This window comes from Apteryx mantelli, chromosome 14, assembly GCF_036417845.1.
Source record: "Apteryx mantelli isolate bAptMan1 chromosome 14, bAptMan1.hap1, whole genome shotgun sequence".
Taxonomy (NCBI): Eukaryota; Metazoa; Chordata; class Aves; order Apterygiformes; family Apterygidae; genus Apteryx; species Apteryx mantelli.
In genome coordinates, this window is record NC_089991.1 from 23,676,969 (window position 1) to 23,704,313 (window position 27,345).

The following is a 27,345-nucleotide window of genomic DNA, read 5'->3' on the forward strand; positions in this document are numbered from 1 at the left end:
GAAACATTGGTATCACAAGGCTTGCTCTGCTCCTGAGGCTGATTGAACATTTAATGCTTTCAGTGCAAATTGTGTCTGTGAATACCTCATGCTTTTCTTAAAAATGGGACAGGACGAGAGAACGGCTTGTAATTCTGTGCCTTATGTGTTAATATTGTAGCTTGAGGCAAAGCAATGCAGCCAAGCTATAATTGGCTCAGCCTCCACGGGAGGAAGGTCCAGGACTAAGCACTCAACAGCAGATCTTCTCACAGCATGTTTCAGAAGTAGCTGTAGCATGTGCTTTCGTGATCTTCTGAATTGCAGATCAACAGTCATTTGAACGCAGGACAAAAATCTCATAACTGCAGAAAGCTGCTCTGTAACTTGCACTTTCTGAACTGGAAGAATATTTTAGATGGCCCTTAAGTAATTTATAGAAAATCTTCAGCTCAGTCTTGTGGGCTCAAACTGTGTAGACTTTGAAGAGCAGCCCCCTGGCTGCAGCTCAGAGCTCAGTAAGATCATCATGGGCTGCACAGATGAGAAGAGGGAACACTCACATTATTTTGTAAGGCTGCCATGTCTGGCTTTCTGGGGTCATCTGAAGGCATTGTGCAGAGGCAGCTGCATACTGGTGAGGTGTAATATCAGGAAAATGGGTAAACTGACTTGAATCTCAGGCTTCAAAGTCTTTGTATTCCAAACTCTGCCTAGATGAGCAGTGATGCCCCTTTTCCTCACAGTGCTAAGTTGTTTACCAGTATGTGAACATTGCATGTGGATTTGAACTGCCTCTATCATCTTGGCAAGCGTGGTTTATGCTCGTGTGTCATCCATTGCAACAAGCAGCCTGATTAAAATGTCAACACTAGTAAAACTACTTTCTACATTGCTTTAAAAAAATCCAGATTGGATATAGTGTATTCTGTCCTCATCATCATTCCCTAGTGCTGTCCTTGCCTCTGTCCTAGCCCAGCGCTGCAGAGGTAGATGTAATATCTGAAAAGTGCTCTGGTGGTGTTAAGATGAAAGGTACTGCACTGCGGAAGCATATGATAATACAGTCATTTTTCATAACCAGTACACTATTCACTGATGGTCCTTTTTTTGATCCTTTAGGGCCTACCGATTTCCATGTATGGTGGCGCTCTAATACCCTCACACCCTCAGCTAGCGGATGGCCCGGGAGGCCCTCTCTTTAATGGGCTTCATACTCCAGACCCAGCCTGGAACCCCATGATCAAAGTTGTCCAAAATTCGACAGAATGTACTGATGCTCAGCAGGTAGTGTGGCTGTGTTTTTTCCACTGCTTTTTAGAGTTATGTTTTGTTTTGTTTTTCTTTTTTCTGAATAGGTGAGATTTTTTTCAACTCTTAGATACTAGAATTAAGATTGTTTGCATGATTTTTCCCCTACAGTGTGTGTTTGTAAATATATGTGGCTTTCAGATAAATGACCAGAATTTCAAGAATGCTCAGCAAGGTACAAACATTATTATATGTGATAGGGTTTATATGCATACTTAGTATGTTACAGGTTGTCTGTCAAAACCTGGCCAGAGCTGAAGATAGCTCCCAGCCTTTTGACAATCTGGTTGTATTCTAGGGGGAGCCTTAAGCTTGCCCCCTAGTGGTTAATTGCTCTGTTAAAGTAACCTTTATTTGTTTTTATAATAGACGTGGTTTTTTTTCCTTCTTGCTGTAGATCTGGCCTGGCACCTGGGCACCTCACATTGGAAACATGCATCTCAAGTACGTCAACTGATTTAAGGGGGTCTATCCTTTTTAGCCTTGTTTGGGAAACCTTATGACCTTGAAGAACCCTGGGGATTTTTTAATGTGCCTAACTAAGCAATTTTCTGTGGGCTGTAACAATGGAAACTTGATTGCCCGTTGTATAAGAACAAGTTGATTTACCTATACAACTGATTCTGTTCTCCAGTTAGTTTAGCCATTTTGAACTTAAATCAGATGAAACTAGTGCTTTTGGCTAAACACTACTGAATGCTACTTGTATGCAGCAGAGAACTAGATGATTACATGATTTCAACCTTTTAGGGTGGTAAATACATGTATAATTGTTTACATACTTAAGAGGAAAAGTTGAGTAAATTTCATGTCGTATAGTGGCTCTACTTTATGTAGCCTGTATTAATGTGAAATATTTACCTGAATATTCAATAAAAGGCAAACAGTATTTATAGGTTGTGTGTGACAATTTTGGAAGAGGATGCATATTGTCATTGGTAGCTGCCATGTCCAGGGGTAGACCTTTCTAGGATCACTTAATTAGCAAATGGATGCAGTTGAGGGTTGGGGAAGGGGAGGAGGGTTTTGAGCTGCAGTCATATGTGATACAAAGTTTGAGTGCTTCCCCCTGTCAGTTGTTATTCTTTTATTTTCTGTGAGCATGGTTGTATGGGGGGGGGGGGGTTGTTGGTGGTGGGTTTTTTTCTTTCTTCTGGATCAGTTCTACTTCTTTTAGCACTCTCTTTACAGGTGGGTTGCCTGAAATATCAGGTATTGTTCAGGGGCTGGAAATAAGGGCTGACTTGACACCTTGGCAACCAATGACATCTTAATTTGCAGAAGGCAAAACCTGAGGTAGCTCCTAGATAAATGCAGGGTTTCTTCACCCGATTCTCTGTGACCAGCTGCCCAGAAGCAGATATTAGGAAAGCAGAGACCACTTCCCACCAGAGAATAATGTAATGTATTCAATTTTAAGCTTTGTGTAACCCTTTAAATCTGGTAAGAGCTTCTCAAATCATTTCCATGAGGAAGAAGAGGGGTTTTTTGCATACTGTTTAAGATGCAGATTCACTGTCCACACAGGCAATACTGATTCCAGTATTGCTGTGCCTTGGAAGCTTTCCATTTGTTGCATTAAGAGTATGCTTATTTCTACTTTTGCTCAGTGCTGCTGCAGTTAACTACATTGAATATTTGGTCCATTTCTCAAGCAGGTAACTACAGTGCTCAAAGTATCCAATGTAATGGGCCGCTTTTGGTGGTCTCTCAGACCAGAGAGCAGATGGAGACTTCCCCACCTTCCTTCCTCCTTCTCCTGACCATTCCTTACATGCAACAGCAGAGTTTCCCCAGGAAAAGCATGAGGAAGGAGCAGCCAAAAGAGAGGATTCAGTGATAACTTGCATGGAGTGAACTCTTGAAATAATGTAATGGCATGTGTTCTCTGTCCCAGTTACTTCTGAATATTCAGAAGTGCTGAAAATATGAAGTGCACAAGTAATATCTGAGTATCATAGGCAAATAAACCTCAGAAACAATACTGGATGTGTTCAGACATTCTACCTAGTATTCAACAAGGAAATGCAAAACAACGAACTTTTGCCCTTACTGCCATCTTGATAAATGCAAACACCAAAGGAGAAACACCTGTGTTAACAGTAATTGTATTAAAAGCAAAGGGTGAAGGAAAAAAATGGTATTGTAATACAATAGCTTTTGTGCGAACTAGGTGCTTGTTCTTGGAGTTACCAGTGTGAATTGTTTGTGAATGCAGTCCAACAGTGTTCTGCTTAGGAGCATGTGAATGGGACTGAGTTTCTAGTGCCTGGTCCAGGATGATGCATGGACTGGGAGTTAGCCTAGATATTGCATTAGCAAAGAGTGAAGACTGAAGGTCTGCATTAGCCATCCTGATATCTTCTGTTTGACATTGGCCAACTACCCAAGAATGGATTGGGGGAAATGGCTTTGCAGTTACTCCATAATGAGCACATTTAAAAAGATGGACCCGTATCACTGCCCGGGTTTGTTCAAACGCGTAGCAGAAAGAGGGATCTTTCCCGTGGCCTCTGTGCTGTTAGGGTAGAAGAGGGCTTGGAGAGCGGTGGCGTCCCTTGCACATGACCCTCTGGTGGTCTTGAAGCGTGAGACCCATTCTTGCGCTAGAGACGAGCGGGAGGGGAGGGAGACCCGGGGCCGGGGGGCAGCCCCTCAGCCTGACCCTCTACGCGGGCTCCCGCGGCAGAGGCCCGCGGCAGCTGCCCGGCCTGGCCGCTGTGCGGCGTGCGGGGGCTGAGGCCGGGCCGGCGGGCGGGGCCGGCGGCCGGTGCGGCGCGGGGCGGGGCGGGCTGGCCCGGCCCCGGGGACTGGCCCGGCCCGGCCCGCCCCCGGCCCGCACGCGTGTCGGGCCCGCCGCCCTGCACGGCTCGGCTCCATGGCCGTGGCGGGCACCGCCACTTCCTCCTGCCCCATCCCGGGGGGCCGCGATCTCTCCTGTCCGGACGGCTACAGCTCCACGCCGGGCGGCACCCTCTACTCCACCACGCCGGGGGGTAAGGCCGGGCCGCGCCCCGCGCGGCGCCGAGGAGGGCGGCCCCGGCCCGGGCTCCGGGGGCTCCGCAGCGCGGCCTCTCGGCAGCCCGCGGTCGTGCCCGCGGGGCCCGGGGGCTGTGCGCACCCCGCCGGGCCGGCCCGGGAGAGCTGGTCCTCTCCCCGACCGGCCGGGGGCCTCTGCAGGTAGCCCCGGGGGAAGGCACCCTGGGCTCGCCCTGCCCGAGCTCGTCCCTTCCCACCCTTTGCTGCTGCCCAGCCAGTGCTAGCTGCACCCCTCTGCCTCAGAGCTGGGTCCCAGGCTGCAGAGGCAGCTCAGCACTCGGGGGTGCAGCAGCAGCCTGCACAGTCCTGACGCCCAGGCCTCCTGCTGCAGTGCCATGGCCTGGGCTCCCAGCAGCACCATGCCAGGCAGGTCCCTGGGGTGTGTTATTTCCTTGGCTGCTCAGAGATGGGGCAGGTAAGGGAGGCCAAAGCTTTGCAGGGTGGCCTTACTAGGCATGTACAGCTGCTGCAGAGGCCATCACTGCCCTGTGCTGCTTCCTGGCCCAGGCAGAGACTGTGACTGTTCCTTGGGCTGCATTGCTGGGGAACAAGCTCCTGGCAATGCTGCTGCAGCATCTGGACGCAGTCCTGCTCCCTTGCTAGGACAGGTTTGCACTTGGCGGCATGGCCATGCAGTTGCCCTGGTATGGCTGGCCAGAGCTGGAGGAGGTGCTGGGGACCAGCACAAAACTCTGCTTGGAGCTGAGCTCTCCAGCCCTGTGGGCAGGAACAGGGTGGTACAGCTTGCACCACAAAGTACCTTCAGCTCACTCTATTTCCCCTCTTTCAGCCCCTAGCAAAACCCCTGGTTCAGCTACAGGCAGGCCCTCTTTTTACGCTGCTGCCTGTCCTTAGAGTAGCACTGCCCCGTATGTGTGAGCAGAGCAGGTTTCGGCTGGGCTGCAGGTGCCCACCCAGTGGGCGCTGGCCCCATTGTGTGCCCTCGATAAGCCTTATCTTCAGCCTGAGGGAGCCAGGCCAGGTGCTGGCACGGCCGCGACAGGCGCCTGCGCGGGTTGTGTAACGTGTTTGTTGTGCTGGGAAGGGCCCAGCCTGTACAGGGAGTTCTAGGCAGAGCTATCGCTGCGCCAGCTGCTGCCCTCAGCTGCTCTCTGCCTTTGGCAACCTGGCACGGAAACGCTGCTCTGTCCCCTCAGGACCCAGCCTGGCCTTCTGCGGGGACAGCTGGGCCCCCTCACCGGCAGGGAGAGGAAGGGCTAGCCTTTGTGAAGGGGAGCGGAAGTGTTGCACAGGCTGGTTCAATCTCAGAGATCGCTGCAGACACTTGTGTGCAGGGGGAGCCTGTGCGTGCCCTTCCCCATGGCAGGACCTGCTCCGGGTGCCGTGGGGGCACACCCAAAGAGCTGGCACCCGGAACGTGGTGTCTTGTCTAACCCAACACCTTCTCCTTTGCAGGGAACACAGGGGTGCCTTGCTTGGCTGAGCTGATGGGAACAGTGCCCTCAGTTATACCTTCCCATGAAGCTAACGGGGCACACTGGGTCTTTGCTGTTGAAAGCTGAAGGGATCCACTCTAGAGCCCACCACACTTCAAAGCGCAGGGCTCCTGGTGCTGGGATGCACTGGGGACCTGTCTGCTGCATGGCAGCCAAACCTTGGCTGTGCCCAGAGCCTGGGCAAGCCTGCCTGAAGTGCTGCAGGCAACACAAAGGTGGATTTTGGAGCTGCCTGGCCCCACAGCTTGCTAGCACCATGTGGGCTGCCATGGGGCATCCAGACATTTTCCCCCACCCGTGCATGCCCCAGCAGGGCTCCAGGAGCTTTGGGAGGAAGGAACGATGCAGGGAACAGCTGCCATGCATGATGGGTTTTGCACTCTGTCCTTCAGGAAATCCCATAATGGCTCCAAATGTAGCCACGATTCCCAGCCATGGCTGAGTGCTGGGTCCGGCCCCTTCTGTCCCCCTGCTCTGGGCTCAGGCTCTGGCCATGGCACTGGGGGAAGGGGGCTGCCAGGGGCTGACGGTGCCTGACTGCCCCCTGCTTTTGGCAGGTACCCGCATCATCTACGACCGCAAGTTCCTGCTGGAGTGCAAGAATTCACCCGTGGCCAGGACCCCTCCCTGCTGCCTGCCCCAGATCCCCGGTGTCACCTCCCTGGCCCAGCCCAGGCTCGTCAAGCTGGGGGAGCTCAAGGAGCAGAATGAGAGCGAAGAAACCATGCCAGGTGAGCAGCCCGGGCACCACATCCCCTGCCCAAGCAGGGGAATAGGGCCATGCTACTTTAGCATGGGGCTCCCCCCTGGCCAAAAGGGCAAGGAGAGACCCTGGCTCAGCCCAATGTTCAACTTGGCCCTATCTCAGTCTCCTGCCCCCACAGCAGTCCATTTACCTACACATTTCCTTCAAGGCCGCCCCATCCTAACCCTGGCCCTGTCTTCCCTCCCTGCCCTTCCAGATCAAGACCAGTTTGAGATGGACATCTGAGTTCTCAGCTCCCCGTCTCCAGGCCATGGCTGGGCCTGTTCCTGGGCCTCGTGGAGGTGCTGGCACCGTGACCGGCTGGCTGCAGCCCTCTCTGTGATGCTGGGGATGGACGCGTGACACCTCATGGGCTCTGGCACAACTGGCTGGTGCGACTGCCTAGGGAGCTCACGCTTGATCAATAAACACCATGAAACCCCTGTGTTGGGCTGGTGGATCTCTGCATTTAGGCTCAGGTGGGCCCTTGAAGCTCTGGGGAAGGTAGTCAGGATGAGCCAAGCAGCCCCAGATGACCTTTCAGGGTGCACAGGATCTCTCCCTTGTGCGATGAGATCCTGCAAGGTGAATGCAGGACCATAGATAGCCACTGCTGAGGCCTGCAGTACAGCTGGTACCTCTTTAGCAGCCTTGGAAATGTGTGGGCCTGAGAGCTGGGAGCAGCTGAATCTGCTGCCAGGCTTGGGATGCCACATGTCCTGCATCCTGCCCCAGCTGGCCTAGTCAGGGGGTTGTGCCAGCCAGGGTCAAGGCAGGTGAATGAGGTCTTCCTGCAAGTGCAGGCTCGAGACACAGCAGTCTCCCTGCACCTGGGTTCATTATAATGTCCAGAGCTGACACAGCCTGGTGAACCGAGGGCCAGCACCATGACATTTCTGCCTGGATCCCCACTGTCTCAGGGGCCAACTGGGTTTGAGTCCCCCAGATCCCACACTTGGGTTTGAGCTGGGCCGGGGGGGGCAGGACCCCAGCTGCTGAGAGTAAGGACTGGTGTTGCTGTATGGGCAGAGCCAAGCTGCAGCAGCCCACACCAGGCTGCTCCAGGATGGCTGCATGTTGGCTCCTCAGGACCTGTTTCCTTGCAGAGGAGCTGCACGGCTGGCCTGCTGCCATGGGTCTCCTCACCTCTGCCAAAGGCTTGGATAGAGGGGCCCAGACTTTGCCAGCCAATGCAGCAGGAAAACGTATCACTCTATCACAGCAGCTCTGGCTGGATCTGGGTGATGCTGGAGGCACTGCTTCATAGGGAATTCCTTCCCTTAATGAGGTGTGGGGCTGGGAACACCCTACTGGGATGAGAAGTCCTTGAGACCAGCCTAAAGCTGTTCTGGCCTCAGGCAGCATCTCCAACCACTCACTGAAGAGACAGGACCCAGCCTGCCCCAGAGTACCAGGGCAGCCTGTAGCCAGGGTCAGATTGGTGCTATTTATTAAACATCATGTAGTGAATCGCCACTAAAATGTTACGGTGATTAAAATCCCCCTTTTCTGGGAGTGGATTAGGAGCAACAGGAGACGCCCAGACCTTCTCTGGCACCGAGGGGCCTTCTCCTGCCAGTGGCCCTGAACACAGGCTGCACTGCCCACAGTCTGCAGCCCTTCTTGAGCATCAGGCAGCTTCCTGGTCAGGCATGGTCTCAGTCTCATCATCCCTGGGCTCAGCCAGCTCCACAGTGGGCAGAATCCTCATCTCGGCAATCAGGCGCTTGACACCCACCAGCCACTGGCTCACCTCGTTCACATGGTCTACCATAAGTGAGCGGTGGATCTCATCAGCTGTGTCCCAGTGGCGTTGTTGCAGCTCTGCCGAGGAAAGGGAACCCATCAGTGGCTCCATGTCAGCATCCTGGTGGGCACCACATGCCTGATGGCCCAGGCTTGACCCAGATCCAGTCTCTGTGCCCCTCACCTTGCACCAGGAGGTTCATCCTCTTCCTCACAGGGGCTGACAGCTTCCCCTGAGCCCATGCGTCCTCAAGCACCATCAGCCGCCGCCCAATGTCGTCACACACTTGGTTCTGGAAGCACCGACAGGAGCTGGAGTGAGGACCTGCTCCAAGGAGCCTCTGGGCAGCTCTCCCAGGCAGAGGTGGCTCTCCCAGCCCCACAGCTCTCCTGGGAACAAACAGCCCCTGTGTGGCCCCTCTCTGGCTGCTGAACCTCCCTGCTCCCTAGTGAAGGACAGCAGTGCTGTCTTGTAAGAGCAGCTACTGCTGGGTGAAATGAGGCTTGGGCCAGGAGGTAAAGGAGCAAGCACTGAAGGCCTCACCTGCACTCTTGGCCGGCAGGCATCTAGGGCCTCCCTCAGGGGGATGAGGACAGCATCTGCTGGCACATCGCAGTCCTCTGAAGGCTCCTCTATAGCTGGCCTCACGCTCTCTGTCCACAGGGCAGGGTTGACAGGCCCAAGTGGGGGTGGCCCCAACGATTTGGGGGGCAGGGTTGCAGAGGCAGCCAGGGCACTGCTGTGTGGAGGAGCACCTGGAGGGAACATACACTGGTGCGGAGAGCAGTCAGCCCAGTGCACCCAGCTTCAGCAGCAAGAACACCCAACCTGGTGCAGAGAATTGCAAACTCACTGCCCCCATGAGATGTGCCAAATGGGGGGGAGGATCTCAGACCCCCAGCACCCCCTAGCTTCACTGCCTCTCTGGCTCTCAAGGCTGGTACTAGGTCCTTCTTGCATGGCTGGTATTGCTGTGCCAGCATTGCCCAGTCTCTGCACTCTGAGGGGCTGCAGGAAAGGGTGCCACCAGCCCCGTTCTCTAGGAGAACCAGCACGCATTGCTAATGGAACAGAGAGAAGGGGGATGCAACAGCCAGGCTGGGCCAGGCCACGGTTCCTGCTGGCTCCAAGCGGGGAGACAGACCCAAGAAACATGGAGAGGAGAGACCCCTGCAGGGCCACAGCTCTGTTCGCAGCAGAGGTTGGTACAGGGGCCCTGACTCTCCTCGCCACCGCCTCTGCGGCACTCTCGGGGCAGCCTCGGCTCTGCAGGGGCTTGCAGCCCAGCATGGGCACCAAGGCTGTGCTGGTGCTCTGACCTGGGGGTGCTCCCTGGGCCTCTGCGGCACTCTCAGGGCAGCCTTGGCTCTGCAGGGGGCTGCAGCCCAGCATGGGTACCGGGGCTGTGCTGGTGCTCTGACCTGGGGGCGCTCCCTGGGCAGGGGCGGGCGCCCGGCGAGTGAGCGGGGCTCGCTTGGGGCCCCCGGCCTGTGTCTGCAGCCCATAGGAGAACTGCGGAGGATCGTTCCAGCCACGCTCCTTGTTCCCTGCCGGGGCAAAGGGAGGCAGTAAGAGCCTGGGCGCCGCCTCAGCACCCGGGGCCCCGGCCCCCCCCAAACCGACTGCCCGGGGCCCCCAACTCCCGCACACGGGATCCCCGGTCCCCCCCCAACTCCTGCACACGGGCTCCCCGGTCCCACCCGACCTTCGCACACGGGATCCCCAGGGCTCCCCGTCCCCCGCACACGGGCTCCCCGGTCCCCCCCGCCCCCCGCACACGGGCTCCCCGGGGCTCCCCGGTCCCCCCCGACCCCCGCACACGGGCTCCCCGGTCCCCCCGGCCCTCGCACACGGGATCCCCGGCGCTCCCCGACCCCCGCACACGGGCTCCCCGGTCCCCCCCGACCCCCGCACACGGGCTCCCCCGTCCCCCCCGGCCCTCGCACACGGGCTCCCCGGGGCTCCCCGCCCCCCGCCCACGGCCACCGCGGGGCTCTCCCCGCCCGGACCCGGGCTCCGTGCGGCTCCCCCGGCCCCCGCCGGGACAAGGGGGCTCCCTCTCCCCCGCACGCGGCTCCCCGCGATCCCTCACGCCACACCCCGCCGGGGAGGGCCCCCCCGCACTCCCAAACCGGAAGTGCGTCCCCCCTCCCTTCGTTCTTGGCGCACGGCCCCTCACCCGGTTTCACGTACAGCTCCGCCATCCTGCCACGTCACGCTCCCGGCCCTGCCCCTTCCGCTCGGCGGCGGGGGCGGCCAGGAGGCGCGGCTCGGCGCCAGGCCCCGCCCCGACGCTAGGCGGGGGCGGGGCGGGGCCTGCGACCGCCCCTCGCGCCGAGGGGGCGGGGCCAGCGCGGGGCGGTCGCGGGGCCCGGGGGCCGCGCTGGGGGGAGGCCACGGAGCCCACGCCGAGCGGGGGCCGGTGCGCGGGGCCCGCGGGCGGCGCAAAGCAGAGCCAGGACAGCTGTATGGTCGTGTTTTATTGAGAAATGGTCGGCTACGAAAGTGTCGCTGAGGTAGACTCCGGGCGGGGGCCGGGGCCGGGGCCCGGGGCCCGGGGCCGCTCCGCGGGGCCCCCTGCGGGGCCGAGCCCCGCCGGGACCCCCGGCAGGCCGGGCCCCTCCTGCGGCGGTGCGGCGGTGCTGGGTGAGATGTGGGGGGGCGGGGGGTCCTCGCGCCGGAGCGGGCGCGACGGGCTGCCGGTGCCGCGGGCTGCCCTGGCCCGGGAGCCGCGCGCGGGGCCCTCGGGGCCGGGACGTGGCGGGCTGGGCCGGCGACGGCGGTGTCGCTGCTCCGGGGCTGGGGCCGGGGCTCCTCGTGGCGCCTCCCCCGCCTGCCCCTAGGGCGTGTGCAACAGCGAGTGCTTCTGGCGGAAGGTCTCCAGGAAGGAGAAGACGCCGCGCTTGCGGGGCGCCGGCCCCCCGCTGCCGCTGCTGCCGCCGCTCGCCTTGGGCATGCCGGGCAGCCCCGGGCTGAAGTGGCTGCCCGCGGTGTCCCCCGCGGCCGCCGGCCGCGCCCGAGCTGCTGCGCCCTTCGCTTTGGACCGCGGCGCCGCGGCCACCAGGCACTTCTGGTACTGCACCTGTGGGGACGCGACACGGCATGGCCGGGCCACGTCGGCGGGACGTGGGGACAGGTACCCAGCAGGGCGGTGGGGCGGCCGGAGACAGTGGGACATGGGGATGGGCACCCATCGGAGTGGTGGGGCGACCCGAGACGGCAGGACTTGGGGACGGGTACCCAGTGGGGCCACGGGGCGACCCGCGACAGCAGGATGTGGGGATAGGCACCCAGCAGGCCAGTGGGGTGACCGGAGGAGGTGGGACGTGGGGACGGGCACCCAGCAGATCGGTGGGGTGACCCGTGATGGCGGGACATGGGGACGGGCACCCAGCGGGGCTGCGGGGCGACCCGCTATGGCGGGACATGGGGATGGGCACCTGGCAAGGGCGCGGGGCGACCCGTGATGGCGGGACATGGGGATGGGCACGCAGCGGGGTCGCGGAACAACACGCGATGGCGAGATGTGGAGACGGGCACCCAGCGGGGCAGTGGGGTGACCAGAGATGGTGGGACATGGGGACGGGCACCCAATGGGGTGGTGGGGTCACCTGAGCCAGTGGGACATGGGGACGGGCACTCGGCAGGGCAGTGGGGTCACCCAAGATGGCGGGACATGGGGACGTGCACCCAGCGGGGCGGTGGGGTCACCCGAGCCGGCGGGACGTGGGGACGGGCACCCAGCGGGGCCGCGGGGCGACCCGCGACAGCAGGATGTGGGGATAGGCATCCAGCAGGCCAGTGGGGTGACCGGAGGAGGTGGGATGTGGGGACGGGCACCCAGCGGGGCTGCGGGGCGACCCGCTATGGCAGGACATGGGGACGGGCACCCAGCAGGCCGGTGGGGTGACCAGAGGAGGTGGGACGTGGGGACGGGCACCCAGCGGAGCGGTGGGGTGACCCGCGACAGCAGGATGTGGGGACGGGCACCCAGCAGGCCAGTGGGGTGACCGGAGGAGGTGGGACGTGGGGACGGGCACCCAGCGGGGCAACCCAAGACAGTGGGATGTGGGGACGGGCACCCAGCGGGGCTGTGGGGCAACCCACTATGGCGGGACGTGGGGATGGGCACCCAACAGGGCGGTGGGGTGACTGGAGACAGTGGGACATGGGGACGGGCACCCAGCGGAGTGGTGGGGCGACCCGAGACGGCGGGACTTGGGGATGGGCACCCAGCAGGGCCGTGGGGCGACCCACTACGACAGGACGTGGGGACGGGCACCCAGCAGGCCGGTGGGGTGACCCGCGATGGCGGGACATGGGGACAGGCACCCAGTGGGGCTGTGGGGCGACCCACGATGGCGGGACATGGGGATGGGCACGCAGTGGGGTCGCGGAACAACACGCGATGGCGAGATGTGGAGACGGGCACCCAGCGGGGCGGTGGGGTGACCAGAGATGGTGGGACATGGGGACGGGCACCCAATGGGGTGGTGGGGTCACCCGAGCCAGTGGGACATGGGGACGGGCACTCGGCAGGGCAGTGGGGTCACCCAAGATGGCGGGACATGGGGACGTGCACCCAGCGGGGCGGTGGGGTCACCCGAGCCGGCGGGATGTGGGGACGGGCACCTAGCAGGGCCGTGGGGCAACCCGAGCCGGCGGGATGTGGGACGGGCACCCAGCGGGGCCACAGGGCAACCCGTGATGGTGGGATGTGGAGATGGGCACCCAGTGGGGTGGTGGGGTGACCCAAGCCGGTGGGACGTGGGAATGGGCACCCAGCGGGGTGGTGGGGCGACCCAAGATGGCGGGGTGTGGGGACGGGCACCCAGCAGGGCCACCAGGCGACCCGCGATGGTGGGACGTGGGGACGGGCACCCAGCGGGGCAGCGGGGTGACCGGAGGCGGTGGGATGTGGGGATGGGCACCCAGTGGGGCGGTGGGGTGACCCGCGATGGCAGCACATGGGGATGTGCACCCAGTGGGGTGGTGGGGCGACCCAAGAGAGCGGGATGTGGGGACATGCACCCAGCGGGGTGGTGGGGTGACCCGAGCCAGCGGGGCATGGAGATGGGCACCCAGCGGGGTGGTGGGGCAACCTGTGACAGCAGGACTTGGGGACGGGCACCCAGCGGGGTGGTGGGGTGACCTGCGATGGTAGGACATGGGGACAGGCACCCAGTGAGGTGGTGGGGTCACCCAAGACGGCGGGACGTGGGGACGGGCACCCAGAGGGGTGGTGGCAGGGTGGCAGGATGGGCCATGTTGCAGCAGGGCTCAGGGACCAGCCCCTTTACGCCCTGCGGGGAGCTGAGCCACTGGCCTCTGCCTCCTGCTGCCCCCCTGCAAAGACCCCAGGCTGCCTGGCTCGGTCCCCGGCGCTGGTGTACCATCTGTGGGGCCCAGGGAGGTGCGCGGGGGCACCCCAGGGCCCCGCTTACCATGCAGGCTGCCTGCACTGCTTCCGAGATGGTGCCGGCATTGGGCTCGCACCAGAATGCCGTGCACTGGAAGCGCTGTCCTGTGTCCACGATGAGGGCGAAGGTGTGCGCGTCTCTGCCCACCCCGATGAAGGTCACGTACCGAACCTGGCACTCCCAGATGTGAGCCTCCTCTTCTTCCTCCTGCCAGGGACAAGCCCATCTGTCGTGTGCCAAACCCCCAGGCAGCCATGGCAGAGTTCGGCACCCAGCACCATGCCCCCAGGCCAGATCTCCGCTCCGAGGCAGCTCAGCCACCCCAGGCCAGTCCCTCCCCAGTGGGACACATCCTCCCACCCTGGTGGCAGCAGGGTTCCTGCATCAGCTGCAGCAGTCAGCACCCTTTGGACCCCCAGGTTCCCCTGCCAATCCTGGCCCCACCTGTGCTGGGTGCACCCTCATGGCTGTGTCAGACACACTGATGAGGGAGGGCATCCAGCGCTCCCGCCCAGGGCCTCTTGTCAGCTTCTCGATGGCCTCGTTCAGCACGTCCATCCCTAGGGGGCAAGAGGTGGCGCTAGCAGTCCCTGTCCCAGCGAGGCAGGGGGACTGGGTGCTGCACAGGGTTCTGCTGGGTGACAGAGGGCACTGAGGCCCCATGGGCAGGACCCCTTGCACCGCTGGGCATGGCCCAGCCGCACAGCTGTCACTTGGCCTCCCCAGCAAGGGGCGTTTCTTGGGCATCCCCCAGCCACTGTGGGGGCAACAGCACTTACCCATGGCCCTGGGCACAGGCAGGCTGCCGATGTACAGTGCCTCGTACTTCTGGATCGACTGTCTCACAGCATCCAGGATATCCACTGCCGAGACAGGAGAGGTGTGTGGGACCCCTGCACATGCAGCCCCAGGGTCCCCAAAGCCCCCAAGGATGCATCCAGGCAGGACAAGGGGCTCTGGCGGCCACACACGGCACAGTCGCACTGTGCCCAGGCCTCTCTCTGTGCTGGGGGAGCAGCACACAGGGCTGTGGACACGGGGAGTGTGGTGGCCAGCCCTTGCAAGGGGTCACCAGGGTGCCTGTCAGATGGTACCTTGCAGCGGCAGGTCATCGGGGGAGATGGACTCCAAGGTGAGAGCACGCGGGAGCCTGCTGCTTGCTACTGCTCGCTCAGACATGATCTGCAAGAGAAAACATCACTCGGGGCCACATGCTTTCAGGGGCGCCCTGGCTGGGTGACGGGGGCACCCAGGCACCCCTCAGCCCTTTTTCAGTGGAGGGTGAGCAGCACACTGAGGAGGGAAACTGAGGTGTGTGCTGGCTGGCAGAGCCAGTGGCCCTGTGACCTCCCCCCACCCTGAAAACACAGTGTTGTGCCCAAATCTGTCCCCATGAGCTCCACTGCTCTGTGTGCCCGGGCTGTGGGTGGGCTCAGCCCATCTGCGACCACAGACCCTGGTACCCCACCTTGGAGCACATTTCATGCAGCGCCCTGGCAATGCCCTTGGCAGGCACGTTGCAGTGGAAGACGTGACACTTGAGCACGCAGGTATCCTTGTCACTGGCCACGAACGCAAAGTCCCTGCAAGGTCAAGGGCAGGTGAGGGAGGGCCTGGTGGAGGCAACCCCTGGTGCAACCCCCTTGCCCCACACCACCTTACCTGTCCCTGCATCCACCATGGCAGTCAGGAGAGAGGAGAGCAGACAGGTTATTGCATGGGTCCCACCATCCCAAGCAGTCAGAGCCAGGGCTGCCGGAGTCCCCTGGGTGCCAGGCCATGGCATGGCTCCCAGGTGCAGGGGCACCCCATAGCCCATGGGCTGTGCCGCTGCTTGCTATGGAGGGGCCCCTGCCCCTGGCACCTGCCATTGTTGCAGCCAACACCCCAGACGCGGATGTTGAGGATGGGCTGGCAGTGGATGAGACTGTGGTCCAGGGGGTCCACCAGGCTCATGGTGTCCTTCTTCAGGATCATCACCAGGTTCTGGCCCTGTGGGGAACCAGGGGTACCCTCAACCTGGTGGCAGGCCAACCCCAGCTGCCCCAGCTGCCCCACACCTGGGCACCCTGGCACTGGTCTTGTGTGCAGAGACAGCCCCATCCACCCAGCCTGCTTGTATCTGGGCACCTCCCAGCATGGTCCCCAAGTGGGGGGACAGCCCTGTCTACCTGGACTGCCCCACACAGGGGCACCCCTAATACAATCCCCATGTGTGGGGACAGGCCCCCCCACCCAGGAACTTCCTGGCACTGTCACCTTGTGCAGGGAAAGCTGCAACAGCGTGGCCTGCCCCATATCTGGGCACTGCTGTCTTTGACCTTGTGCATGGAGACAGCTGGCTCTGCCAGTGGCTCTGGTCCCTGGGCTCCCCAGACACGGTCCCCATATGCGGGGACAGCCAGCTGCAGTGGCACTGGCCCCTGGCCACAGCTGTGGGAGCCTCCCCAGCAGCACCGTCCCTGGCCCTCACCTCGCCCCGGCTGCCTGCAGAGCCCTGGCCCTGGCTCTTGCTGTTGGAGAGCTGCTGGATGCAGTTGTTGACAGCGATGCTGCTCTTACCAGGTGCCAGGTCCTCCTCGGGGATCTCGACCCAGCCCAGCGAGCGTACGGCGAAGCACTGAGCAGGGACACACAAGGTTTGCATGCCAGGCCAGCATGGCCATTGTTGCCTTTGCCCTCATCCCTACGCCTGCCAGCTGCTGGGTGCTCCCTCCTGCCCTCCATCCCTCCACATGATGCCACAGTGCTACTCCTCCAGGTGCTCTGAGAAAGGGGAAAGAGCCTCCCAGTGTGCCAGGACCACCACCCCTCTTACCCCGATGCAGTACCTTGGAGCCGGGCTCAGTGGTGTGCTGGAAGACATCTCCATGCCAGGGCAGTGAGGTCCTGCAAAGGGATGGGGTGGTGAAGTGGGCAAGACTTCCACTCAGCAGCACTGCCCCTGGGCACCAGTGCCCTGAGAAGTGTCAGGATGCCCTGGCAGCAGGAGATCCCCCATGCTATGAGCTGGGGAGCATCCCACAAGGGCGCCCAGCTTGGTGCAGCTGACTGCAATCTGTGTGGCTGCTCTGAGGGTGGACGCTAAGGACCAACACCCAGTGGTGGGCAAAAGGGAGCCCACTGCATGGTGCCCCAAAGTCCCCACTGGCCCCATGTTGGCAGAGAGTATGGATAACCCTACCTCCTGGACAGTGATGCCATAGGGCTGGGAATGGGCCTGTTGTTCAAGGGGTGATTCACCATGGAGGCCTGGTGGTCCTGGGAGAGAGAAGGAAGGGGATGAGGGCAGTGAGAGGGGTTGCTGGGGGGAGCGCATATCCACAGGGGCCTTGGGCATGTGGCCTACCTGCAGGAGAGCAAAGCCTTAACTCAGGGGGACCTCAAGAAGTGCCAGGATGGGGCCAACATGGGGCCTCCCAGAGCACTGCAAGGGAGTTAACCCCAGCCAGGAAAGGGCTGAGCAGGCCCTTGGGGTGATGGAGACAGTCCCACTCCAAGGGGAAGTTGGACTAGAGACACCCAGTGGGTCCTTCACCAGCCCCTCTGTGGTGGGCTCCTATCAGGTTTGGGCTAGCCACTCCAGGCTGCTCATCCCCAGTGAGGGGATCCAACACAAGCCCTCACTCCCCTGCCCACATCCCCTACCGTGTCCTGGAGCATCTCCTCTCCATCAGGCTCCAGGCTCCCACCCAGGCCAGCAGTGCATGCTGGGTGCTGCCACTGTGTCGTGCCGGTAGGCACATGCCAATAGTAGGTGCCCAGAGAATCACGGATTTTCCTCCAGCCTGCAGGGAGGTCAGGGTCCGTCTCCAGGCTCTGATCACTCCAGAGGTTGTCTAGGCAGAAGGAGAGTGTGAGATGGGGGAAGAATTCCTACAGCTGCTTTCAGCTGCAAGGATGCCTGAGAAGCAAGTGGCTTGTGGCAGCAGGGGGTTGGGACTGCTGCTGGGGTAGGATATGGTGCCCCAGTGCAGAGCTGGGCGCATGGCTGGGAAGAGAAATTCTGAACAGGAGGACCTTGAGAGGTGCCAGAGAGGCTGCAGTAGCAGGGCCCAGTGCTGTGGGAGCTCAGCTCAGTCCAGCTCTGTCTGACCTCACTGCCCATGGAGAAGTGTGGATGGCAACCCCTCGCCCCAAGAAGAGCCTTCCTTCTGTTGCCAGCCAAAGCACAGGACACCCTTCATAAGCGGTGCTTGGCAGACTCAGAGCCACCTGGGAGCCATGCCCACTGGTCATGGGAGAGACATGCCACTGTCGGGATCAGACCCAAGGGCAGCAATGGCCTAATACCTTGCTCTACCCACTAGATAATGTTCCCTCTCCAGGTTAGTGCTGGTACAGACCCCAGGAGTCCTGGCACTGTGACCAATGCAGGCAGTTGGCTCACAGCAGCAGGAGGGAGGGGGTGACCCCCGCATGGGCACAGACCACTGCCCAGGGGAGAAAGCACAGTGCAGAGGCACCCTGACAGGGCACAGAACTGCCAGGCCAGGGATCTCACTGCCAGCATGCAGTCCCCAGCCATCTGCCAACACCCTTGGGTGCCCAAGCTTGGCTTCTTCTCAACTTTGTCACAAGAAAGGATTGGGGATGAACCCCTGGGAGGGAGAAAGCACCCTTGGAGGGTTGCAGGGAGAGGGGGACAGATTAACCCCCTCCTTCCCACACCCCCAAGCCCAAGTGAAATCATGGAAATGACCCTGTGGTGCAGAACTGTAATGAGATCTGCTCCTGGGAATACAGCTAAAAATACTCAGAGGTCGGCATGCCTCTTGTGGGTGCTTATCCCCTTGAGCTGTGCTGCTGGGAGGGACAGACAGTGGGTAATCCATCAATGCCATTGATGAGCCACACTCTGCCTCCCATGCCCTGCTGTCCCCCAGACCCGCTCACACAGTAGGTGGAGCCAGCCATGGCACAGCACAGCGCAGCAGCCTCCTGCCCCACATCTGCTCTTGGAGTCCTGTCCACAGAGCATGGGGGTGGCCCTGCTCGGTTCAGGGTGAGGGTGAGTGTCCCTCCCCCACAGTCACTGGGTCCTGCTGATACCTTTGTTCTGGGCACCACGGGGATGGAGAGAAGTGGGAAGAAAATGAAGGTGCAGACAGCAAAGCTCTGGAGCCAGGGGTGTCCACTGCAGGTGCCCAATGCAGGCAGGTGCCAAGGGGGCAGAGAGCCTGGCAGCCCATGGCTGAGCCAAACATCCCAACACTCAGGCCCCTGTCTCTGCCCATCTTACCAGGGCCCAGCTGGTCTCCCCAGGTCTTGTGATGGGTCCTGCCCCCCGGCTGCCTTGGGGGTCCTGCCCCTCCCCCAGCAACCCAGGCCTGGCTGGACCGTGCTCCAGGCTGGCAACACACAGCCCTGCGCCAGCAGGGACTGGGGCAGAAAGTGCCTTCCCTGCCCTTGAGAGGGCCTGCGGGGGAGATGCCCTGAAGCCCCAGCCCCCCCGCGCAGGTACCCGGTTAGGCCCTGCTGCCCTGCGCAGGGGAATGCCAGCGCTGGCTGCAGGGGGGTCGCGGGCCCCTGCCTCTTGGGCCGAGCACCGCGGGCCCAGCGCAGCTCCCGGCCCGGCTCCCCCTCCTGGAGCGCCCGCAGCGCCGGGCCGGATTGCGGGGCGCCCGGGCCGCTCCCGGAGGCCGCGCCCTTTCAGCACCGCGGAGAGCGGCGGGCGCCGCGCCCGCCCCGCCGGGGGCCCGGTCCGCCCAGCCCGGGCCCCCGGGCGCTCGCGCAGCCCTCCCCGGTCCCGGCGGCCCCAGCAACGAGCCCCACGAGCGCCGCCCGCCGCCGCCCCGGAGCCCCCGCAGCGGGCACGGCTCCTGGGACCCCCCCGCAGGCAAGGCCCCGGAGCATGGCCCCCCTCGCCGCCCCTCCAGCAGCCGCGGCCCCCCCGCAGCCCGGCCCCGCTACCGTCGCAGTTGACCAGTATGATGGCCAGCATGTAGTCCTTGCCCAGCATGGCCCCGGTGCGGGCCCGCCTCGGCCCGCCGCTCCCGGAGGCGCGGCCCGAGCGGCGGCTGCGACGGGGGCGGGCGGCAGAGGCGGGGCAGAAGCGGCGGCGGGGGCGGAGGAGAGAAACCAGAGTGCAGGCAATGGGGGAGGATGGGGGGGGGGCGGGTGCAGAATTGGCAGCACGAGAAGCTTGTATTTGGATGCAGGAAGGGTGTATTTGGATGCGAGTGTGAGCCTGGGGGGTTACTGGGGTGCAGAGGATATCTGAGCGCAAGAAAGAGGTATTTGGTGGGGTATTTGGGTGTAAGAGAGGAGTATTTGGATACAGGAGGGGGTAACTGGGTGCAGGAGTTGGTATTTGGATATTGGAGGGATATATCTTGGTGTGGGATGGGTATCACGGGGGCATTAGGGCATGGGAGGGGGATATTTAGGTGCAGGAAGATGGTATTTGGGAATGGGAAGGGGTATTTGGGTGTGTGAGGGGGTTAGTTGTGTCTGGAAAGGCACATCCCTAAGTGTAGGGAAGGGGGTATTTCAGTGTGGGAAGGGTATTTGGGTACAGGAAAGGGATTTTTTGAGTACAGCAGTGGATTCAGATCTGCTGTGCCCTGAGGTTAGCTCCTTTCCCCTCCATGCACCCTGAGGTTTCCTCCACTTCCTTCCATTTTCCCACAGATCACCCTTATTCCTCTCCATCCACACTTATTCTGGTTTCATTCTGTTTCATGCATGCTCAGATCCTCTCCATTTCCCTCTGCCCGCAATCCGATCTCCTTGAGACATTACTGAAACACCTAGATGTGAGTGCCAGTCATCTCCCCCTTTTCACCACAGGTTGAGAGCTTTGCATTTCTAATTTGAGACTTCTGTTTTCCTTGCCATGCTGCACATTGCTGATCCTGGATGTTGCTCAGTACTCGAGGATGGAAGCTCCAGAGAGATTTGTTGCTGCACATCTCAGCTCCCCCCCTTGCAGCCTTCCATGTTCCCCCATAGACAAAGCCCTTCCAAGCTACAGGGGCCTGATGACATCTTACAAAGTGGTTTGCTATCCATGGCATGTCTCACTTGTGCCTGGTGGCCTCTTAATGTTTCCTTCTGCAGAGCTGGAGGCTAGTCCAAGAAGGGCTTTTTCTAGCCTGGATATAGCTTATGTTCCTGAGAGCCTCCCATGCCACCTCAGCTACCCTGCTTCTTTCCATGCATTGCTGTCCACAGAGCTTGTAGTCGTTGCAAGTGCAGAATGAATTTGCCATGTCTGGTGCCTTCCTTCCAGTCAGGCTTTGCCACTTTGCTTAGAGCTCAGCCCCCCATTCATGCCCTCTCTGGGCTAATTTTGTGACACTCTGTTTCACAGTACCCTTCCCTCCTCCTGCATTTTAATCTCACTCATGTTGGCTGGCCTAAGGAAGACACTAGCTGCATAATCCAACTTTGCAGTAATCTGCAGTCATTTCTGCCTATGCATCTTCTGTTGAGATTTGCTCTCTTGACTACAGGCTACATCTTCTGCATCTGTCCAGAGTTAGTGGGATCTCTGAGACCAAACCCCTGTTTGAGCACTGTGTCCTTGGGGCATACCTCACCAGTGTAACACCCCTCCACTCCTAGGCAGGAGTGAGAGCTGCTCACTGCTCCTGCCTGAGCCATTTCTGAGGTCCCAGCAAAGGCCTGACTCAGCAATCGAGGGGAAACTTTCTGCTGAGTTGCAGACAGCTGAGCTCTCATGCCAGTGCTCTGACCTTCCCTCCAATTTCACCTCTTTCATTGCCCCATCTGGGGAAGAGCAGAGTCCAAATCACCTTTCAGAATGATGCTCTCCTGGTCCCTGGCAATGGATAACTTCCAGCTCTGTGGGAAGGGACTCTTCACAGCAAATGTTGAAAATCATGCTTTGGACAGTCAGTTTAAAGACCCATTTCAGTGCATGATGTTCTCAAGACACTGTGCAAACAGTAGTAAACACTGCATTTTTCCAGGGTGATGCTTAGTTGTGGCAGTGCACTGGTCACTAAGCTGAGATACCAAACCTTTCCTCCCTGTGCACTGAATCGCATACAATACAGATGGAAGCAGTTGCTCTATTGAGGGATGCATTAATAACAACCAGTGCCAAGAACTTATATTTATTAAGCAGTATTGTCTTTGCCTCCCTGAGTGCTGAACTCAGCAGTATGCTCTGGGCTCTTCGCCACATTTTTCCATCTGAGGCCAGAAGCACACTTCTCTTCCCCATCTGCCAGGTGTCGGCTGTAGCTCTGCACAATCAGGAATGGAGCAGTGGCAACCTTCTGCTCCTGGCAAATTTGAAGCATCTCAGCTTTCCACACTGGTAGTTAAGGGACCACTTTTCTTCAAGATAAGAAGTGACGGTTGCCCTGGTCCCGATTTCCAGTGGAAGCCCATCCTTAGACTTTCCCTGGAAAAGTGCCACATGAGCTGGTGCCTGCAATCACTGCTACTCCTCTGGCAGAAACATCCTTGCATACAGGAAGCTACCCCATACTCCTCCAAAGGAAACCCCACCTTCCTGTTCACCCCTGCCTTTAGGTAAGAGCCCATGTCACCATGAGGCCTTGCCACAATTGGATGGCCATTCTGATATAACCCCAGTGATCTCAGAATCCTCCCAGCCCATTTGGCCTCATGCAGTACCACCACACACCCCTGAGCTCTTGCACCAGCACCCTCCAGGAAGTCCAGCGCTTAGCTGAACTGGCCTGTCCCCACAGGAGCAGGGGAGACTGAGGGTCCCCTGTGCTCTGTGCTTAGATGTGTCTGGGGCAAAGGGAGTCAGAGAGGATTGTGGGTCTGCTTTGCTCAGACTGACTGACATATCCTGTTTTTCCAATGCCCAGGAGTGAACATGGTGCCCTATGCTACATGTGTTTCCCTGTCCTCAGGTCAACATGGATTTTATGGAACATTTCAAAAACTGAGCTTGGCTGACCAGAAAGGAGGCAGCAATTCTTATATTAACTGTTCCTGCTCCTGTTCAGCATAGCTGACAGTGGCCTTCAAAGAAAGAAAAGGGAAAAAAAGACTGAAGATGCCAGATAGGAACCACCCTCCCAACACTCACCTGCTTAATAAAGCGTCTGGCTATCTGAGTAAAGACTAATCAAATTAAACACAAAGGTCTTGGGAGGGAGGGAGAGGAGGAGAGAGACAGGATGACCAAAGGAATAGTGATAGACAGAAGGACCCCTGTAACCTACTCGGTGAAAACAGAGCACACTGCATAGGCTATTCCTAAAATCATTATAGAACAGTTACACCATCATCCCTCATACACAACCCACCAAGGTGACTCAGTGAAAACATCTCTTTCTCAGGAATGCCATGCAGATTAAGGGGGATTATAGCCTAAAGGGATAAAGGACTTATTATAGGATGCAAGGGGACAAGAATTTTGGGATGGAGCAGATGGAACTTGGGAACTGTATGAAACTGATTATGGGAACAGACACAGGACAAGAAAGGGAGGGCTCAGCACAGACAGGGGAGAAGCAAGCATGGGAAAACAGCAAGAAAAAGGAGAAAAGGAGCCAGCAGCATGTAAGCAGGGGCTAGTCAGTATGCTTGCCTGATGGAACACTTTCTGTGATCACTGTAATCTGTCCTAAATTTTTATTAAATCCTGTTTCTTCTATGTGACTGTGCTCCCTGTTCTGAGCCTGTGTTTGAGAACAGGTAGTGAACTTCAGGCTGGAAGCTGAACTTCAGCTGCTGAGCAGGACAGGACATCTGGGTGCTGGCCCCTGGAGAGACCCATGCTCTGTGTATGTATGTTTGTGTGCGCATGTGTGTGGGCAACTGGCTGACTTCCAGCTGGACCAGCCAGCGTGACAGACAGGGGAGATCCTTGGCAGGGTTTTCCCCTGGGTTTCTTTCTGCAGAGCTGGGGTCAGGCTATTTGTGCTGAGTGGACTTTTGTGGGAGCCTCTCAAGGCGTCACCCTCCTGTCTGTGCTAGTCTGCCTGCCATGGGCTGTGTCTTTGTGGGCTCCGTGTGTGTGTGTGTGTGTGTGTGTGTGTGTGTGTGTGTATGTGTGTGTGCGTGCATTTGCACATATTTGGGCTGGGGCTAGGAACAGGATCAAAGGAGCACCCTCTCCTCTCACTGGCCCAGGGAGGGGGCATGTTCTGGTTCCTACAGTTCATCAGGTTCGGTTACCCCTAAGATAAAACCTCTCCAAGCATCACTTAAACTGATGGTTTGCTGCCTGAGTTTTTTGCCAGCAACATGTCCTGATTTTTTTGTGCCTGTGAGTGAGCCTATGATTGGGGTGTCCCTCTTTCAAGAGGCCTGCAGCACTCCTTTCAGTTGTCTGAACGTCTGGGGTTGGGATGGGCTGGAGAGGGTGAAAGCAAGGGGATGATTCTAGGTGTCTAACAAGAAACCTACTCCCAACTCCAGAGACCAATACTGTATGTTCAATAAAGAGGGGCCTCCCAATCCTGAACAAAAAAAAGAGGCCAATACATAGCATCAGAAAAGTATATTTCTGGATGTTAGTGTAGTGGAAAAGAGGGCTGCTGTCTCTGAGGAGTCCCAGTTTGTGCCTGTGAGGAGGGACCACAATAAGCTTTGCACTGTTCATGTGCATGCTTCGGAACATGACAAAGAGGCCAAATCAGCAGGATTGCCTTTCCACTGGCTGCAGAGGTAAAATAACACTCTAAGAAGCTTCATCTTTTATTGTTAATGGCTTTAATGCCTTGCTGATTTTTCTTCCAGATCTTTGGGCACTTCCTTGTCTATTAAATCACAAAGCTGTATGAGAGAGTACTTGATCAGGGTCTGTTTTCAGTTGCATGAAGACCCACATGTGTATGACAGGGCCCTTGGCAGCGACAGTGGGGTGAGACCAGTGGTGGACGTGCTCACATTGCTCTGCTGCACAGCACAGTACTTCCCCAGGTTCAGCCTCGCAGCTGAGCCCTGGCAGCCTCTCACTGCTGCAGTCAGACAAATTGAATTAGCCTGGCTTGGAGATGGGGTTTGCTGCACTGGAGATGCCACTGCACCAATCCCTCTAGCAATGCTGTGCTGGAGCCTGAACTAGTGCTGGGGCACGGGGCAGTGGAGAAGGGACACCTGCTCTGCAGCTCTGTATGCCATGCTGCTCTAACTGGTACTTGGTGGCGCTTGCTGTGTGAATAAGGAGCACAGGGAGCAGCATTCACTGAGAGATAAAGAACTGCTTATCACCACTGCAAAAACAGGAGGTGCTTTTTGGCCAGGCAGGGAGTGGAGGGGTGGATTACAGCTGGTGCTCTTGAGCATCATCCAATCTTGTCCCTGGGTCTGGTGAAGGGCAATCTGAAGGCGGACTCCCTCCACTGGAGTTTTGCCCTGATCTCAGCTCTCTAAGCTGAGAATCTTCACAGATTCTTTTATTTATTTATTCTGTCTCAAATGCCTTCAAGCAGGCATGGAATTGCCATTGATTACCACTCAGATAAAGATTTTTTTTTTTTTCCTGTCTGTGTTGTGTTTCTTGCCTTCAGCAGGCAATGTTGTGTGGCTCTGGAGCTGAGAAAAAGTGAATGCCAACTGTCTGGGAGAACTTGGAGCAGTTCTTACTTGGCCGATAGGAAACAGCTTTCCCTTATACTTCTCAGGAAAAGGTAAGACACCTAGTAATTCTGTAACTGATTATTTTCTGGTGTTTGCCCTGAAGACAGTGAGATCTGGTTTGGTTTGACTTGTGCTTGAGGAAGAAATGGAGCGGCAGGTGTCATTTTTGACACTGGCTTTTTCTGTGGGCTAGAGACTGGAATTCAATTTTCTGGAATGAATTACAGAATTCTGGACAAGGAGCACAAAATTTTCCCTTGTATTGACTTCCAATTTGATCTTCCTTGGCCAATTACCAGTCAGATCTCTTGACTGTATAAGGTTAATCTTTCATCACTTCTCTTAGATATTACCTGAGAGATAAGACCTAGGGTATTCTTCCCTTCTTCCCAGTTGTTTCTGTGCTGTTCAGACTGGGTGAGGAAAAAAAGCGCACTCACGTTTATACCACCAGTTCCCTAAATGAATATAACAGGCCTCAGTTTATTCATATAATAGCCTTCTCCAGCTACCATGTATCTGTCCTGCAGTCCCTGTATGACAGTCCTAGAGCACACACTCTCTGGAGCAATGATTTGTTTTTAGTTTTAACTGCCTTCCCTTCTCCCTCCCTTTTGATCTGGAGCCCAACATTATTACTGTTCCTTCATACCATTGACAACAGGGCAAATTGCCTTTTTTTTTCTGGACAAGACAGGCAGTGTGGCAGAAAACCCATCAGGGTCTGAATAGTGGATAGGTCTTCTGTGTAAGCTTAGAAGACAGTCAGTAAAGCCGGACTTCTACTGTAGTAAATCAGGTCTGAGTGTGCTCCCCATTTAGACCCCTGGGTTGAAGGAAGCAATGCACAATGTGCATTTACATCCTCTTGCCTAATTGGAGCGATAGCAGAAATGTTCATATAAGCCTATAATCAGAGGGGAAAAAAGAAACATAAAACTAAGAACAATAAGACTTACCTAGACTATTGCTCTCTGTAAGGGAGGAATGTTTTCTCTTTTTCTGCTAGGGTTGTGGTCATTGCTATTCAGTGAAGCATTCAATCCGTCTTTGCTCCCTCTGCCGTGTGTAGCCAACCTGCAACACATTTGGACAGTTGTTGCAGTTGCAAATAGATGTTTAGGAATGCTGGATGCTTGTGCCTCTGAATGATAGATGAGCTACTCAGCAAGAGCCTGATGTTCTTGGTGGTAATAATTTCAGCAGGTACCTTTTCAGGGGAATTACCCTCCAGTTCTGGTGAGGAAATTTTGTCAGACCTCAGAAATTACAATGCTCTGGTCAGCTGTGGTCCTATTCAGAGCACAATGAGCAAAGTGATGTGTTCCCGGCAGCATGTGACCAAAGAAAAACTTGTGTCGTTCTTGTGATGTGGACAGAGTTGCTGGAGAGGAGCCAATCTGCTGTCAGTACAGCCAAAATAAACAAAAGGCGAGTCGTTAGGAGAAAAGTGTGCTGTAATAGACTGAACAACTTGTCAATATTTGTCAGGAGAATTGTTACAGTTTGGCCATTGGCTGTGAAAATATTTCTCAAAGATGAAAGAGGACAGGTTATTTCAGATATTTCAGAATACCTTATTAGATAGGTTTGGCTTTCAGGAACAGAGAGTATGGGCACTCTTTTTGTATTCTTTCAACCTGCCTCAGTGAAGATGCTGCAGAAGTGATACACTATGATCTGCATTGTGGTAAGCTGTGGGGGGGGGGGAGGGGATGAGAACGCATATTTTCCTCTGCAGCCTATCTAGAAACCAAACACCACTTTAAGTAGACTTCCTTGAATATAAGAATGCTGGTTGTCATTGCACTTATTTTTGTTGGTAGATGAGACTGACAATAGTTTATTAAGTTGTTGCAACTGATTCTCCTTTCTTCATTTCTCTTGTTGTTCCATACTTTCAGAGTTGCTCATTTTCTGTCAAGCTGATGTGGTTCAGTCAATCAAATCTGTTGGAATTCATGCAGCTGATGCAAGTGGCTCAGTCCCTGAGAAACCTCCTCCAGCTTGCTTGGAGCAAGAAAATTCACCATTAAATGGACATATTGCAAAAATTGCACATGCATCAAAGAGTGCTGGTTCAGAGAAGGCTGTTCCCATTTGTGA

At 57.7% G+C, this 27,345-nt stretch overlaps 4 protein-coding genes and 1 long non-coding RNA gene across 11 annotated transcripts in view; 3 read left to right on the forward strand and 2 right to left on the reverse strand.

The window, feature by feature from the left end:
* ANKHD1 (ankyrin repeat and KH domain containing 1) overlaps positions 1-3,459 on the forward strand; it is a 123,712-nt gene extending 120,253 nt beyond the window's left edge. For 4 of the 6 annotated variants that reach the window (XM_067304661.1, XM_067304664.1, XM_067304665.1 and 1 more), the window contains 2 exons: positions 1,102-1,266; positions 1,688-2,179. In XM_067304661.1, the coding sequence (XP_067160762.1) occupies positions 1,102-1,266; positions 1,688-1,747 (225 nt within the window). In that variant the 3' untranslated portion in view covers positions 1,748-2,179. Of the gene's footprint in view, positions 1-1,101; positions 1,267-1,687; positions 2,180-2,945 lie in introns of those variants that run through there. The other 2 variants (XM_067304662.1, XM_067304663.1) reach the window with 2 other exon arrangements.
* Positions 3,460-4,103: 644 nt separating this feature from the next.
* On the forward strand, positions 4,104-6,974 carry EIF4EBP3 (eukaryotic translation initiation factor 4E binding protein 3). The gene is made up of 3 exons (XM_067304667.1): positions 4,104-4,286; positions 6,344-6,517; positions 6,749-6,974. Exons 1-3 carry the CDS (start codon positions 4,169-4,171, stop codon positions 6,775-6,777), a joined length of 321 nt encoding a protein of 106 aa, XP_067160768.1. The 5' UTR covers positions 4,104-4,168; the 3' UTR covers positions 6,778-6,974.
* Positions 6,975-7,957: 983 nt separating this feature from the next.
* On the reverse strand, positions 7,958-10,543 carry SRA1 (steroid receptor RNA activator 1). 2 transcript variants are annotated; one of them, XM_067304635.1, is made up of 5 exons: positions 10,458-10,543; positions 9,700-9,825; positions 8,822-9,033; positions 8,462-8,570; positions 7,958-8,355 (listed from the first exon to the last, which is right to left on the reverse strand). In XM_067304635.1, the coding sequence occupies exons 1-5, from the start codon at positions 10,480-10,482 to the stop codon at positions 8,162-8,164; spliced, it is 666 nt and encodes a 221-aa protein (XP_067160736.1). In that variant the 5' UTR covers positions 10,483-10,543; the 3' UTR covers positions 7,958-8,161. The 2 variants fall into 2 exon arrangements, with proteins under 2 accessions (XP_067160736.1, XP_013809997.1); XM_013954543.1 differs by lacking the exons at positions 9,700-9,825; positions 10,458-10,543 and adding an exon at positions 9,598-9,693.
* A 139-nt stretch (positions 10,544-10,682) lies between these two features.
* On the reverse strand, positions 10,683-19,677 carry APBB3 (amyloid beta precursor protein binding family B member 3). The gene is made up of 13 exons (XM_067305111.1): positions 19,612-19,677; positions 17,347-17,537; positions 16,883-16,959; positions 16,530-16,587; positions 16,172-16,318; positions 15,563-15,690; positions 15,361-15,366; positions 15,167-15,281; positions 14,793-14,880; positions 14,478-14,561; positions 14,103-14,258; positions 13,723-14,051; positions 10,683-11,360 (listed from the first exon to the last, which is right to left on the reverse strand). Exons 1-13 carry the CDS (start codon positions 19,658-19,660, stop codon positions 11,118-11,120), a joined length of 1,671 nt encoding a protein of 556 aa, XP_067161212.1. The 5' UTR covers positions 19,661-19,677; the 3' UTR covers positions 10,683-11,117.
* Positions 19,678-21,680: 2,003 nt separating this feature from the next.
* On the forward strand, positions 21,681-27,345 carry LOC106494320 (uncharacterized). The gene is made up of 3 exons (XR_001294279.2): positions 21,681-23,438; positions 25,170-25,289; positions 27,144-27,345. It is a non-coding gene; the product is annotated as an uncharacterized lncRNA (long non-coding RNA).